General features: G+C 36.7%; 2 protein-coding genes across 2 annotated transcripts; one reads left to right on the top strand and one right to left on the bottom strand.

The window, feature by feature from the left end:
• Positions 1–2,090: 2,090 nt before the first annotated feature.
• LOC125185627 (enhancer of mRNA-decapping protein 4-like) lies at positions 2,091–10,462 on the top strand. The gene is made up of 11 exons (XM_048082185.1): positions 2,091–3,291; positions 3,861–3,910; positions 3,986–4,142; positions 4,231–4,449; positions 5,357–7,072; positions 7,582–7,941; positions 8,014–8,133; positions 8,558–8,728; positions 8,865–9,026; positions 9,140–9,265; positions 9,896–10,462. The coding sequence occupies exons 1-11, from the start codon at positions 2,365–2,367 to the stop codon at positions 10,202–10,204; spliced, it is 4,317 nt and encodes a 1,438-aa protein (XP_047938142.1). The 5' UTR covers positions 2,091–2,364; the 3' UTR covers positions 10,205–10,462.
• Positions 10,463–11,560: 1,098 nt separating this feature from the next.
• On the bottom strand, positions 11,561–12,281 carry LOC125218817 (chaperone protein dnaJ 11, chloroplastic-like). Its single transcript, XM_048120591.1, has one exon. It carries the CDS (start codon positions 12,203–12,205, stop codon positions 11,762–11,764), a length of 444 nt encoding a protein of 147 aa, XP_047976548.1. The 5' UTR covers positions 12,206–12,281; the 3' UTR covers positions 11,561–11,761.
• Between the last annotated feature and the right edge of the window lie 3,057 nt (positions 12,282–15,338).

Here is a 15,338-nt window from a genome sequence, read left to right as displayed (position 1 = left end):
ATTATCCATTATTAGAAAAGTTGACACTTTTAATGTGATTATGTGATTCTGAAATAAATAAAATTATCATTTTTAATGAAATAGAGTGAAGTCAAACTTACTCGAATTCAGGTTGATTAATTGGAATTTACTAATATAATTTAAATTTGTTCTGTATTTCTTCTCAAAAAAAATAAATTATTTAATAAATTCAATTATAGGGGACTGATCAATTGCTAACTACAATTAATTTAAGACCATAGAATTTTAGAAATCTAGTGGTCTAAAATTTACCACGTGTAATTTTCATTTTTATTAATTAAATCGAAAAAGATAATAAATAAATAAAAAAACCTACCAAATTAAGGTTTTGAATGAAAATATCAATATAGCGTTTTGAAAATATCAACACAATGCTTTGAGAATGTCAACACATTGCTTTAAGAATGACATTCTACATGTATTATATTTACATATTTCATACACTATGTTGGCATTTGTTGATATACGGAAAAATTAAAAATTTCTTATTTATTTTTTAATTTTGACATCGGAACATATGCAAGTGAGATCTCGTTAGAATCCTTATGAAATTATCTTTAATTTGATATATGTTGTGAGAAAAAATAATTTAAATTGAGAAAGTTATATGCGTCTTAAAGTTACGTGATATTTTTCAAAAGTTAATTACAACTAATTTGTTTTAAATTGACCTTAATACTCTTTATTGACGTTTTTTGTTGATCGTATTGACATTCCGGGGTTGATGATCTAGACCCATTGATTTGAATATCTAAGGGCTATTATTTAATTATAGTTAGCAATATAACACTCCCCTTCAATCATACTTCTATCTTCATTGTTACTAAACTATCTTTTGTCTATTTCACATCGGTATAGTTAAATACTTTAACGTACTCCATTAAACAATAACTCTTAAAATTCTATACTATTTTTAAGGATTACATATATCTAACTTTCACAGGGTGTGTTACACTGTTAACTCACCCTTAAATTGTTAACTACAGCCAAATAGTAGGCATTAGATCATTAAATCAATGCATAAGATCTTTAAGTCAAGAGTATCAATACAATGTAAAAAAATATCAATTAACAAAAAATTAGTTATAACTAACTTTTAAAAAATATCTCAAAACTTTAAATTCATATAACTATCTCAATTTAAATTATTTTTACACTACATATATCAAATTAAAGATAATTTTATAAGGATTCAAACGAGATCCTACGTGCATATGTTTCGATGTCAAAATTTGATAATACTTTCGCCAATTTTCATATATTTCGTGCAGCAGATTACATCAATACAATATAATACATGGATAATGTCAATATGAAACTGTATTTACATTTTCATGTATTTGTGTTGACATATTTAATACACTATATTGACATAATGTTTCTCAACCCTAAATTTGGTAGATATTCTTATCTTTCCAATATTACAAAATAAAAATAAAATTACACATGATAATTTATCCAAACTTCTATGATCTTAGCTTAGTTGTAGTTAGTAATTAAGAGATGAGTTAGCAAATTAATGAACCCCAGACTGAGATTACAATATTTTTTTTTTGGTTTTAACCACAGATATATTGAACGAATCCGACTAATCCTGCTCGACCGGGCTTGCGTATCAAGGCCGAAAGTCTCCCAGCGGGTGGCAGGGTTTGAACCCGTGACCTCATGGTCACCACAGCTCTGCGCTGCGACCAGTTGGTTTGAGATTACAAATTTTACTTTTTAAAATACACACTAATATTTCTAAGTTGAGATATCAACTCATGATTAAGTGCAAATGCTTTTTTGACTAGGTTGAAACAAACAAGTGAAAAACTTTTGATGGTAAAAAGAAAGTGAATATATCAATTGAAGACAAAATTCGTGTATCACTAATTCTCAAATCCATCAATATATATGTGACTCATTTTAATGAAATCATCAAAAATAGACCCTAGATCCAATTTGCAATCATATAAAGGACCAAAGTAGTATATTCCAAAAATACAAGGACTTTCTCGGGAAATATGTCACTGAATGACGCCATGAATCTTTTTTTCCGATCAAATGAAAACTGGCGACGACTGTAAAAACAATAATATTTGTGAATCCATCTTTCTTCATAATTTGGTCGCTTAAAAGTCTCTCCTCACTCACTCATCACTCCATCCCCATACCCCCAAATTCCTACATCGGATCTCCCAATTTCTCACTATTTCAATCCACTTCTCAATCAATCTATAGATGCCCGCTGCTCTGAATCCACCGGAAAATCGATCAGATCGTTCCACCTCAGATTCCAGCTGCAGCAGTCGATCGGTTTGCTTGATTGATTGATTGATTGATAGGTAGATACGTATACAGATGGCTTCCCCTGGCAATCCCCACGCACCAGGCGGAGGTCCCTTCGATATGCACAAATTGTTCAAGCCCTCCACGCCGCCGCCTCAGCAGCAGCATCCCACCTCCACCCCCAATTCCAACCCTAACCCTCAGAGCTTCCCCAACAACGTCAGCAATGCTAATTCCAACCCTAATTTGGTCTCCGCCCCCTTCCCAGTCCCGTCGGCATCGTATCCGCCGCCTACCGGCGCCGGAAGTGGGAACTACTCCTATTCCCCACAGACGTCGCCGTACCATTACCACCCGGTGTACACCCCCTACTCCAACCCCCCTCCGCCGCCGCATCAGGAGTATGCTAATGTGCACCCTCAGAGATCGATGTCTTATCCCACCCCGCCGCTCCAGCCCCAGCTGCAGGCGCCGCCTAATTCGCAGCACCAAAATAATTTTCAGAACCCCCCAAATCCCCACCCCCAAAACCCTAATAATCCAGGTGCTCGTTTGATGGCGTTGCTGAGTGCGCCGCCTTCTACCATGGATGTTGTTCCGCAGCAGCTGTCAATGCCAATGGCTCAAATCCACCCCACTTCCTCATCGGGCTCTGATTTTTCTATGCTGCAGAATGTGAACGTCTTGCCCTCTTCTGGCCAGGGTATGGCTGTTTCACATCAGGGCCCGGTAATGCGGATGCCGAGTAGTAAGCTGCCCAAGGGGCGGCATTTGATCGGAAGTAATGTTGTTTACGACATAGATGTTAGATTGCCTGGAGAAGTGCAGCCTCAACTTGAGGTTACACCCATCACAAAATACGGATCAGATCCTGGACTTGTTTTGGGGAGGCAAATCGCGGTCAACAAGACTTATATCTGTTATGGGCTGAAGTTGGGGGCCATCCGGGTGCTCAATATTAACACTGCTTTGAGATCCTTGCTTAAGGGTCTAGCGCAGGTTGCTACCACACTATGCTCATTAGATTCTGTTGTTTTCACTTAAGTATGTCAAATATTGTTTCCCTTTATTGATTTATTAATCTCTTGGTTAAACCAAATGTAGTTTCTGACTGCTTATGGTCATGTTTTATTTTGCTTGCATCTTTGTATTGGTTAGTTAATGGTGTGATGCAACTAAAATGTATTCTCTGTCTTGAAATTTCTGATTAAGCTGTCATTTTTCGGGCATTAGTGAAAGGGAGTTCTGCTGTGGGAATGGAATATAGTTTTACTGATAGTACAATCTTTCTGGATTCCAGGATATGTAACACTAGTGGAACTTGATAGTTTACTATTAGGTCCTTGTAGAACATCCTATACTATATGATGATTGCCTTGTTAGCTAGACTTAATGCATTAATTTGTATGATATCCCATGGCATGATCTGTGGTTTAGAGTGGTAAAATCACTCTATTGATCTTATTTGTGGTAATTTTATGGTGACATGTTTCATTTGTTAGCTTGGCTCGTCAATAGCATCAATAAGTTCTCCTGATTTACGTATTGAATGGTGAACTTTCTTGCAGAGAGTCACAGACATGGCTTTCTTTGCTGAAGATGTTCACCTTTTGGCTAGGTATACTCTTCGCCAGCTGTTTTTATTCTTCACACCAATTAATTTCTCCTTAACATGCTAATGTGCTCCACACAGTGCAAGCGTTGATGGGCGGGTTTACGTGTGGAAAATAACAGAAGGTTCTGACGAAGAAGATAAACCTCAGATTACTGGAAAGATAGTTACTGCCTTACAAATTACTGGAGAGGGGGAATCTCTCCATCCTAGAGTTTGTTGGCACTGTCATAAACAAGTATACTGCCCTTTTATATATGTTCTGTAGTTGTGTTTTTACACCTCCCTGTCACTAATAGTTAACCAAGAAATTTATCCTTCTTCAGGAAGTTCTTGTAGTGGGAATCGGTAGGCGCGTTCTGAAGATTGATACTACAAAAGTTGGAAAAGGTGAAAAGTATTCAGCAGAGGAGCCACTTAAATGTCCAATTGAAAAGTTGATTGATGGCGTCCAACTTGTTGGCAGCCATGATGGAGAAGTGACTGACTTGTCTATGTGCCAGTGGATGACCACACGCTTGGTATCGGCTTCAGTGGATGGAACGGTTTGTTGACTTTCCTTTTTGTGTTATCCCATTACAAGTGATCAATTTCTCATTTTAGCAAAAAACATCTTTATTTTCTCTTACTTTATTCTCTCTCCTACTTTATTCTTCTTTATCTCTCTACTTTATTCCTCTCCCACTTTATTCTCTCCCCACTTAACTCATTAAATATCATTTCCTTCAATCCTATGCCGAAAACAAATTGATTACTTGAGGTGGGACGGAGAGAGTAGTAGATAAGGAATTGTGAATAACTGCCTTACTTATATCATCTGCATACTTAATTGCAACTTAAGTAAAAAGAACCTTCTTCGATTGTGTATAGTTTACTCATACATTATCCTAATATAAGCATGATTGATTTCCAGAGCATCATCCGCTTTATTTGGAAAGTTCGTAGTGATCAATTAAGCAACCTCTATGACTAATTGCATAAGAAGTTTTACATTAAAATCTTCTTTAATACTACTCCCTCCATTTCTTAAAAGTAGAAACTTTGGAAACAGCACGGGTTTTAATGTAAAATTGGTAAAGTAAGAGAGGAGGAGAAAAAGTGGGTAAAGTAAGACATATGATGAGAAAAAGTAGTGGAATTAGTTTTAGTGGATTGTGTGGTCCATTTCCTAAAGTGGGGAGTTTCTATTTTTAGGTAGCGGACCAAAAAGGAAAGAATTTCTATTTTCAGGAAAAAGAGGGAGTACAATACAAACAGCATAAAAAATTTCACATATACTTGGAGTTTGCAATGATGTTGAGAAAGTATGTAAACTCTCTGTAATTTCCTTTTATTCTGATGATGGGTTTGCCCTTAAATAATCACTTGATAACTAATTGGTACTTGCATAGTTAGCTGTCCTGAGTATGATAGTTCTGGTCATGCTTATACCTGTTCTGATTGTAACCACAGATAAAGATTTGGGAGGATCGCAAGTCATCTCCAATTGCAGTTCTCAGGCCACATGAAGGACAACCTGTCAATTCCGTGACCTTGTGGCTGCTCCTCATCGTGCACTCAATTGTCAAAGTGTTCATGCAGGGCCCCCTGAATCGAGAATTGAAGATATGGGTTTCAGCAAGTGAAGAAGGGTGGTTGCTTCCTAGTGACGCAGAATCATGGAACTGTATTCAGACGTTGGAATTGAGAAGTTCAGAGGGTCAACTAGAAGAAGGTTTCTTCAATCAAGTAGCAGCATTGTCACAAGCTGGCCTTCTTTTATTAGCAAATGCTAAGAGAAATGCTATTTATGCTGTGCACATGGAATATGGTCCTAACCCAGCAGCAAGTTGTTTTGATTATATAGCAGAATTTACAGTCACTATGCCAATACTCAGTTTTACAGGGACAAGCGAAGTAGGACCTCATGGTGAACAAATTGTTCAAGTGTATTGTGTCCAGACACAGGCTATTCAGCAGTATGCTTTAGACTTGTCACAGTGTCTGCCACCCCCTACAGAGAATGTAGTCTATGAGAAGACAGACTCTAGTGTCTCACGGGATGCTGCAAGTATTGAAGGGATTGCTAGGATGGAGCCGTCTGGCAGTAAACCATCAGAGATTTCTATATCTAGCACAGCTCCCAAGGCAAGCCTGCATGAAGGTGGCTTGGATAATGCATCAACCATTAGGTATGCTGTTGGTGCTGCTTCCGGTGAGTCACCAGCTATACAAGAGTTTGCTACCTCAAGTATGGAGTCCAAACAAGTTAATTTGTCCAAAGCTGTTAATGAAACTGATATTTCTCTTGCCACTTCAACTCAACTCCCTCTGAGTCCCAGGGTTTCTAGATCTCTATCTGGTTTTAGTCGATCAAGCAGCATTGAGCATGGCCCACCTGGTTCGGAGCAGAAAGTGATTGAATATTCAGTAGATAGACCAATGGATGGTATTCATGGAAACTTGTCTGATGTTGCTTCATTGGATGGTGATTCTCAAGATGATATTTCTGCCGCTCGCAATCATCCAATCAAGTTCAAACACCCCACTCATTTGGTAACTCCTGCTGAGATATTGATGGCCACTTCATCCTCTGATGTTAACCACGCAATTGAGCCCCAAAGTGAGGGTGAGCGTAATATTCAAGATGTGGTAGTTAGCAATGATACAAGGAATGTTGAGGTAGAGGTCAAAGTTGTTGGCGAAACAAGATTCAGTCAAAGTAATGATATTGAGCCCCGAGAAGAACTTGAGACTTTTGTGTCAGAGAATAAGGAAAAAACCTTTTGCTCTCAAGCTTCTGATCTTGGAATGGGAATGGCTCGGGAATGCCGCATCTTGTCTCCTGAAACGTACACTGTGGAGGAAGCTAGGCAGGTTAGTGGGACAGATCGAAGAGAAGCAGATACCCAACCCTCTACCACAGTGGAAGAAGGTCATGACTCTGCAAAGGATATGACTCAGAAGGATGCCGATTCTTCAACCCCTTTGGCTGCTCAACCAACTGCACCAACTACGAAAGGGAAGAAGCAAAAGGGAAAGAGTGCTCAAGGATCGAGTCTATCTTCACAATCTCCTAGTGAGTTCAATTCAACTGATTCTACTGTTGAACCTGGTGTTAGCTCTAGTACTCCCCAGGCAGAAACTGGAGTTCCACAAATACTTTCCATGCAAGAAATGCTGAATCAGGTGATTTTACTTTCATTTTTTGCTAGTATTTATGATAGATCTTGCATCAGTAATTTTTGTTAGCACCATTGTGATACCTTTCATGATTTCTAGTGTCTGCTCTTTTATCCTTGCCCCTCGGTGAATATTTGTGTCCATCTGAATTGTATACTTAATAGTTGTAGGGCTAAAGAGAATTCTTCGCTCACGACTTGTTGTTGTTTGTCATTCTCATTTTTGTATTTGACTATTTTTACATCCCAAATTGAGCAACTTTATGGAAAACTTAATGGCTACATTCTCAATTAGGATACCTGAGTATGGAAACATATATTTGTAGCTAATGCTAAACATGTAAGTTGATCTATGCTTTTTTTAAATTAATTTTCATTTGTTTTGATATTACAAATCTGCAGTCTTATACATTGTTGATATTCAAGTACTGCCATTTTATGTGGATTTACTGTGTCTTGATGCATCAAACTATTGCCATTACTTCATTTTTACTTTTTTGCTTTCTTTTCTTGCAGATTGTGAACATGCAAAATGAAATGCAGAAACAAATGGCACTGATGGTTGCCGTTCCAGTTACCAAAGAGGGAAAAAGACTTGAGGCAGCCTTGGGAAGAAGCATGGAGAAAGCTGTCAAAGCCAATTCTGATGCTTTGTGGGCTCGTCTTCAAGATGAAAATGCAAAACAGGAAAAAGCAGCTAAAGAGCGCATGCAACAGCTAACGAATACAATCAGTAATTGCTTAAACAAAGACTTACCTGCTATCATAGAGAAAACTGTCAAGAGAGAACTGACTACGATTGGGCAATCTGTGGCACGCACCATTACGCCAGCCATTGAGAAAACAATTTCCACTTCCATTATAGAGAGCTTCCAGGTTAGAACCTCAGTTTGTTTGGTTCTCTTTTGTTCAACCATGTATTGTAACTTACATGATTTTTGTTATCAGAAAGGAGTAGGTGATAAAGCTGTAAATCTGTTGGAAAAATCAGTCAGCTCCAAACTTGAAGCTTTGGTTGCTAGGCAAATCCAAGTTCAATTTCAAACTTCTGGCAAGCAAGCTCTGCAGGTATTGAACAACAATATAGTTGATTTACTACGTCGGGTGGTTGCAGTTCCTTTTTTTTCTTTGGGTGAAGCTCTTGTAATTTTTTAGGAGTATCTAAGTTAAAAGATCAAAGATCTGATTCATGCATAATCATGCTCAGTTGCTCTGTTTTGCTTTGAATTGAGGGTTGTAGATAGAGAAGCATTTATATTGTATCATTTTCTAGCCTAAAGCTCTCTAATGATGTAATGTGAAACCAAATATAATAAGGTTATTAGTTTTGCAATGAAGCCATGACCTAGCCAACTGGGAGCTTTGTTATATCAATATGTTCCAAGATATGATTAACTGGATTTTCATTATAGTAGAAAGTATTCATTTTTGTTAACACGCTTTGCCTTTCCTGAATCTTTTGTATATGATTTAGTCTGACTTTGCAATGCAGGAAACCCTGAAATCGAGCCTGGAAGGTTCTGTAATCCCTGCATTTGAGATGTCATGTAGGACCATGTTTGAGCAGGTCGATACAGCATTTCAAAAAGGAATGGTTGAGCATACGTCAGTGGTTCAGCAACAATTTGAGGCATCACATTCTCCATTAGCGCTTGCACTAAGGGTACTAAAGTTGATGGTGTTATTATGATGTTTTAATATCACCATTGCTACTTTTTAGGATAGCTTTAGTCTAGACACTAGAGTTTATCTCATTGTACTTCTTATCCACCTAACAGTAATTTTATTTTACTCTTCAGGATGCTATAAATTCAGCATCATCAATGACTCAAACTTTGAGCAACGAGTTGCTTGATGGTCAAAGAAAATTGTTAGCTATTGCTGTATCCGGAGCGAATTCTAAAGCTCCGAGTCTATTGAGTCAACTAAGTAATGGTCCTTTGGGTTCACTTCATGAGAAGGTTTGCTGTTTCTATTTTTTTGGTTATTTTTCTTTGTTGGCTGTGTTATCTATAAAATTTAATTTCTTTCTGTCTATAGCTATTTCATCTGATAAAAGGCTTTTCTGTTTTAGCTTGAGCTTCCCCCTGACCCGACCAAAGAGCTATCTAGATTAATAGCTGAGCGCAAGTATGAGGAAGCTTTCACCGCTGCCCTTCAGATGAGTGATGTTAATATAGTATCTTGGCTGTGCTCTCAGGTATTGTCTGTGCTGACGATAGTTACATGCCTTACTCTGAGTTCCTGTGGTTGGGTTCAGGTTTGAACTTAGGTAGCTTTGGCACATGGTTGGAGAATGATGAGGCTAATTGCTAGATCATACTCATGTACCAATGTAGGAATATGGCTAGGAGGTTTTAAAATGGATTTTGTCAAACTTGAGATGAGGCTCACTTTGTGTCTCCCCATTGAATGATTGAATGTTTCACTTGAGAATTGAAACTGGAGAGGATTGAATAACTTTGTCACTCAACAAAAAGATAGGCAGTTAGAAAACTGAAAATATAATCAGTTCATGGTAAAAAGACAATTTACAGAGGAGAGATGCATGCGAAGATTGGCATGTTGAACTTAGTGAATTTGGATTACTAGCAACAAAGATGTTTGTGCTGGACTAACTCTATAGTGAATTTGATAAAATTGTGGATCTAATGAAATTTGTTGTGTATGTCTAATATGACCCCACACTCACTATACTCTTCATACCTAATCAAAACTTGCTCAACTTAGCTTGGGCCTGCACTATATTCTATTTATCTGCATTAAACAGCAGACAGTTTTCTAACGTGACTATGTTTTTAGTGTAATGAATTTGTATGGTTTGGCCCAGGTCGACTTACCCGGAATTTGTTCGGTGAATCCCCTTCCTTTGAGCCAAGGTGTACTTCTCTCCCTTCTACAGCAATTGGCTTGTGATATAAGCAATGAGACACCTCGTAAGTTAACGTGGATGCGGGAGGTTATGACTGCAATAAATCCAACTGACCCGATGATCGCAGTACATGTACGCCCAATCTTTGAGCAAGTATATCAAATACTAAACCACCAGCGCAACCTTCCAACGTTGGGCGGTGCTGAACTTGCCAACATCCGCTTGATCATGCATGTCATCAACTCCATGCTCATGAGCTCTAAATGATTGATGTGGTTTGCTGGAGCCATTCGGATTTGGGTGCTTAAATCTTTTGCCTTTTCCCCGAATGATAGGACCATTGTTAGCAGCAGTTTGTGTGAATTTTAACTATGCAGTTTTAGTGAGTTTTCCATATGCAATTTTGTACTGTGGTACACTGTCTGTCCAGTTACAATTCTGTGTCTGGATTTGACTCTCTTCCATTTGTTTGTCATATTGATTTTCCCAGTTTCATTTGAAATATATATATGCAATTAAGGGATATGCTGTTGCAGTGAGTGCGCTGTGGCCCTACTTTGCCTAAACTTTAGTTACTCATTCATGTTTTTCCACATGCCAAATCTAGTGATTTGGAGTGAAATATACCCTACTATGAGAAATTGGGTGTTCAATGAATGCATTTTCATATGTAGCAATTTATTCTCTTTCTAAACCCTTTTTGCTCTTTTATAAATGAATACATTTTCATACAATACGTTAAATTCATCATAAACTAACCGTTTTACGCAATTCAATATTTGTCCCCACATTAAATCATGTTCTCCCCTTCCATTTTCTGCTTAGACGATGTCGTTTTGCCTAACGCTGTTCTATTCACGTGTTATGAAATAAGTTGCCACATCAATAGTAATCGTTGGAAAAGAGAGGATGAAATAATTGAAAAAATTTGCCTTATGATTTTGAAAATTGTAAGACATTAATGTAGCCAAAATAGAAAATAAAAAAATGACTCAAGTAATTTGGAACCATCCAAAATTGAATAGAGTACGACTCAATTAACTTGGACGACTGAGTATTTGATAAGTTGCCAATATAAATTTAGTTCTTAGCTAATACTCCGTCCGTCCACGAATAAGAGTCCCGTTTTTCCATTTTGGTCCATCCACAAATAAGAGTCTCGGTTCATGATTACCATAAATGGTAAAGAGACCACACATTCCACTAACTCATTTCACTCTCATATCATTTAAAACTAATATATACAAGTGGGACCTCTATTCCACTAACTTTCTTCCACCCACTTTTCTTAACATTTCATAAAACCCGTGTCATTTAGAAATGAGACTCTTAATCGTGGACGTAGTGGACGTAGGGAGTAGCAGTAATCAACAAAATCAGATTCTCCACAAACAACTAATGAGTGTTGTGTAAAGAGATAAAAGCACAGCTACCAGAAAACTGGAAAGGAAGGCTGAAACCTTCTTCCTCTTTGCTTTTGGGGTGGGGAGATAGTTTCTCTCTATTAATTCTTACTAGTATTTTATTTCCGCGTCGCAGTCGCGTACAGCATTTTCTGTTTCTGAGAATAGATCTTCAAAGGTAGCCAATGAGATTAAATTTAGGTGCAATCACAACAAATTCTTTCTCAATAATCAGTCTTCATTAATATTATACTTTTCTACACCGGGGAATTACATTCAGAATTCCAAACAAAAAGAAAAAAAAAGCAAAGAAAAACCGTATTCTAATAATTTCCCCTTCTAAAAATCGGAAAAATCAAAAGGATCGCAAAAGCATATACATACGACTTGTCAATGTTCCTGGATCGCGATTGACGCGGCATCACCAGCACTGGTCCGTCTCCCAGCGACGCGTCTGGTAAAATCTCCCCCTGCCAGGGCTCCGGTAGCCGCCGGGATTCCACCGCCCGCGCGAATCGACGGTCAAATTGAGATCGTACTCCGCCCTGGCGTTCGGATCCGAGAGCGTGGCGTAGGCGTTGTGGATCTCGATGAAGTCTCCGCCGTCCGCGGACGTTGCGATCGAGGAGTCCATGAACCGCGCTCTCGCGTCCGGGTGGTGCAGCTTCGCCAGCGTGCGGTACGCCGTCTTGATCTCCACCTGCGACGCGTTCCGCCTCACGCGGAGGACCTCGTAGAGGCTGCGGCGGTCCGGCGCCGCCGCCACGGCCAGCTGCGCCGCCTCGGCTCGGACGGACATATTGCGGCTGCGGAATTGCTGGAGGGGAGCCGGCGATGTGGAGGCGAGCGTGGGGCTCTGTAGCATCGAAAAATCGGAAGGGGAAACGGAGATTTTTTTGGTTTGGAGAGGAGAGAAAGAGAAGTGAATATACAATTGGAAATGTGTGGAGAAGAAAGGGTTTAAATGGAAGTCAAGAGGGCGCGTGGGCCCCACCCGTGAGAGGGGGAAAAGCTGTGTGTTTCTGATGATTTACTGTGTGCTGACTTGGCACACTGTATTGCCTCTCTACAGCTCAATAGCGTCGACTCCACATTCTATTTATTTTGTCTTCTATAATAAATTGATTTAAATATTGAAGCAAAATTATACTCATATTCTAAAAATTGTTTTCGTGAGGAGAGAGAATATACAAATTTATTTTTAAATATAAAAACTAGATATTTTGAGTGGGAAAAAAAATTATTGGGTTTTCTCATAAATGGTCCATGAACTTTAAAAATATCACCAGTAGTCCCTAGACTAAGGGATAATATCAAAAACGGCCCTTTTGCACTATTTCGAGACGAAAATGCCTTTTGAGGGATTTGGGAGGTTTGGACAATTTGATCTTTTTACACTTTTAACATTTTAAATCTGATATTATTTCAGTTATGTACTAAATCTGATATTATTTCAAAATTATCATTCTTCTTCCCTTTTGTCATCCTTCACTTTGTTTCTTTATTTCAATATTAGATTTAATTTTACAAAATTAAATTTTAAATATCAATAAATCTTTTTAATTATAAAAATTATTAAATAACAAAAATTAATAGTCATAATCAATATTTGATAGTGTCTAATATTTAATCAATAAGATATGACAACGCCTTAGTTTTAATCAATATTTAATAGTTTTAATCATAAATAGATCATATAACACGATTTATTATGAAATAAATATGCATCTAATGTAAGACTAATATAATTTTCGTTTATTAATTTGAAAACAATCAAAATGACTATAAAATTTCAACAAAAATACTCCTATATAAAATTTTTAGTCAACTTCATAATATTTAATCACAAGCAATTATAACAATCGAAGAAGGCTAAATAGAATAACTCTTATTTTTCCATCATGATTAATTATTTTTCTATACTTCTTCAATTCAGCTGAATATTATATTAAATAACAAAAATTAATAGTTTTAATCAATATTTATAGTGTCCACAAATTAATAGTTTTAATTAAAAATTTTATTGATATTTATAAATCAAAATTTAAAATTTAATTTAATAAATTAAATCTAATATTGAAATAAAGAAACAAAGTGAAGGATGACAAAAGAAGAATGATAATTTTGAAATAATATCAGATTTAGTATATAACTAAAATAATATCAGATTTAAAATGTTAAAAGTGTAAAAAGATCAAATTGCCCAAACTACCCAAAACCCCTCAAAAGGGCATTTTCATCTCGAAACAGTGCAAAAGGACCGTTTATGATATTAACCCTTAGTCCAGGGACTACTGCTGATATTTTTAAAGTCCAGAGACCATTTATGAGATAATCCTATAGTCCAGGGACCATTTTTGTAGTTCACTCTTGCGTAAATTGTTGATTTTATTCTATCTCTGAGGCATTTATATGAAAATGTGCAATTGTCGTTTAGTTCTCGTTGTTTAATTTTTTAGAATAAAATATCGGTGTAAAAGTATTCAGAATGTCGACATGACAACAAAAATTATGTACATCGATCATCTACATTACACGTTGTTTACATATCAATTACTCAATCGACGTGTACTTCCAGCTGCTACGTTGATATTCAGATCACAATTAAATATTTTTTGTAGAAAATAATACTTCCCTCCATTCGTGAAATGTTGTCCACATTTGACTCGGCATGGTTTTTGAACAAATATGAAGAAAAGAGGATGGAAAAGTTTGTGGAATATGAGTTCCACATTTATAAATTAGTTTTGTAATAGAACGTGAATGTAATGAGTTAGTGAAAAGTGAGCCTCATTTATCAAAAATGAAAAAAGAAGAAGCAAAATGAACAACATTTAACGGATGGACTGAAATGGCAAACACTACAACAAAAAAATCAGATAAAGACACTTTTTAATGCTATTAAGGATGCTAATTTGTGTGTCTAATAATACCTCATATGCTTCATAAAGTGTCCTTATTGTTTGTGTCTCAACTAAAGTTAAGGGAAACAAATAAATGTGTCTTAAAAAGCAAAAGATTAAGATAATTTGCCCTCAACTAGGGCCACTTTCTTTTGTATCCTAAATTATGGTTATTTTAAAAAATTTCTTAACGCTAGTAATTGCGCCTCAAACTTTGTGTTCATAAGAGATGGAGTACTACTAAATTTTTTGTAGTGAAAAGTGGATAATATTTCATGGATGGATGAGTAATCAACACTAATAGAGTGAAGGAAGTACATTGTTTGTATTCCCTCTCTCTACTAATATAAGGACAATTTAACCGGACATAGGTTTTAAGAAATATAAGTACTCCCTCCGTCCCATTGAAGATGACCCACTTTCCTTTTTGGTTTGTCCCAATCAAGATGACTCATTAATTAAAATGGAAATCCTTTTATCTCTACTTTATTCCCTCTCTCTTACTTTACTCTCTCCACTTAACACACAAAATAAAGTTGCATAAAATCCCGTGCCGCCCAAGAAAGGGGTCATCTTCCTTGGGACGGAAGGAGTAAAAAGTAAGTGAAAATGGTTCGTGGAAGGTGAGTCCTACTTTTAATATTATTAGTGTATAATAAAATGTGAGTGAAATAAAGTTAGTGGACTGTCAGATCCATTACTAAAAATAATGAAATATAAATAAAATATTTATTGGTGGAGGAATGAAAATGATAAAATGAGACAGTTATTGACGTTGGACGTAGAGCTCAATCAATTTATTGAAAATTCTATGTGGATAATAGGATAAGGATGAAAAATTGGGTCGTATTGATGTTGAGTTGTCAGAGAACCCAACTCTACTTCCATTTGCGTCAGTATTTAAGCTTTTTAATTTCCTTATAATTTATTTTTTCATCAATTGCTTTCTCTCTTAACAATTGTAGAATAATTGTTGTGTGTTGATTCTCCTTTTACCTTTACATCTATCTTCACTAAGGATCTGAATTATTGATCTTCGCTTCAAAGTCTAGTAATAGTGGTTATATTCCTTTTATTTGTCTAGATAAATACACA

This window comes from Salvia hispanica, chromosome 4 (assembly GCF_023119035.1).
Source record: "Salvia hispanica cultivar TCC Black 2014 chromosome 4, UniMelb_Shisp_WGS_1.0, whole genome shotgun sequence".
In the NCBI taxonomy this organism is placed as follows: domain Eukaryota; kingdom Viridiplantae; phylum Streptophyta; class Magnoliopsida; order Lamiales; family Lamiaceae; genus Salvia; species Salvia hispanica.
This window is presented reverse-complemented; position numbering and strand designations above follow the sequence as displayed.